General features: G+C 36.5%; 1 protein-coding gene across 2 annotated transcripts in view; it reads left to right on the top strand.

Moving 5' to 3' along the window:
• LOC107630590 (phosphoinositide phosphatase SAC3) overlaps window positions 1-960 on the top strand; it is a 14602-nt gene extending 13642 nt beyond the window's left edge. The window contains exons 16-17 of one of the 2 annotated variants that reach the window (XM_016333784.2): window positions 215-258; window positions 400-960. In XM_016333784.2, coding sequence (XP_016189270.1) covers window positions 215-258; window positions 400-406 — 51 coding nt within the window. In that variant the 3' untranslated portion in view covers window positions 407-960. Of the gene's footprint in view, window positions 1-214 lie in introns of both variants that reach the window. The other variant, XM_016333783.2, reaches the window with a different exon arrangement.

Raw genomic sequence — 1271 nt, 5'->3', positions numbered from 1 at the left:
GGCTGTAATTGGACTAATAAGTAGGTGTTGCTACTTTCTTTGATCTAATAGTACACGTATGTATTGTGTGCATAGTGTGCATCCACCTGTTATCATTTGATTATATCTATACATGAGTTTGATGCCACTACAAATCCCTTGGTAAACAGTTTGATTTTCCAAATGTCTTGGTCTTTTTGACATATTTTGCATTCTAATTCTACATAATTCTCAGGGTAGGAAGCAAAGTGGATCTGATGCATCCTACGACGATACCAGGTCCAAAATTCTAGAGGAATTTCCCAATACTTTTGTACAATGGGTGACTCATGGACAGACACTTTCTCATTGAATTTCCACTAATTATCCTGTACTAAGATATAATGTACATTTGTTTAATTGACTTTTCTTGCTCTAAAGATGTTGATTAGAAGAGAACACCAGAGAGGAGCTTATGATACACAAGCAGGAAATGAAGAAGCCGGCATTATGTAGGCTTCTCTGTAAGAAGCTTATAGTCCAAGAAGAAATCCTACAGGTCTTCTTGGTATTGAGTCGCAGCAGTAATCTTGTGAAATCCATCAAAACCTTGAGGTATAGTCATGTAGTTAATTAGCCAGAGTCTGGCCTGCAGCTTGCTCTTAGTAAGAAAGTATAGCAAACGGTTGTAAATTCTTTAGAAAATATATATTTTTTCCTTTTGCTCTTTTCTCTCCCTTGGAGCTCACTGTTTTCATTCTTGTTTCAACAGTTTTCATACGATTAGTTTTAGGTGCATTTCTTGTATATAGTTGCCCTGCATGTCTGAGCTCCACTTTTAGAACTGCAAATGATTCTTTTAATAATTTTGCTTCTTGGAATATGTAATTCTGGCCTGCACGTCATGCTATTAACGCTTTACCTAATGTGGTGATTTGAGTGTTGGCAACAATGTTTTGGAGCACAGAGCTTGTGCAATAAATTGCCTGGTATTTTTCCCTTGCCCCGTTTTTCAGTTCAGTTTCTTGTTTATTCTACTTGTTTCTTTTTTGCTCATGAATGCTTTGTTAGTTAGTGAACTATTCGTAGCTTTAATGCATCAATCTTTGAGTTCTTCCAAGTTTATCTTTCAACAAAGATAGGTGATATGTATCCCCATCCAAGAAAAAAGATTGCATTTTTTAGGACAGTAGCTTACAAATAAACTAATGCCCTGACCCCTGAATATGCATGAACTCTGGTGTTGGTACTTTCTCAACGAGAAAATGGTGTGTTACGATCTTTATTTGTACACATGCACACCAAAAATGGGC

The sequence above is a fragment of the Arachis ipaensis genome, chromosome B03 (assembly GCF_000816755.2).
Source record: "Arachis ipaensis cultivar K30076 chromosome B03, Araip1.1, whole genome shotgun sequence".
Lineage (NCBI taxonomy): Eukaryota > Viridiplantae > Streptophyta > Magnoliopsida > Fabales > Fabaceae > Arachis > Arachis ipaensis.
The sequence above is the reverse complement of the archived record's forward strand: the minus strand, read 5'-3'. Positions and strand labels throughout refer to the sequence as shown.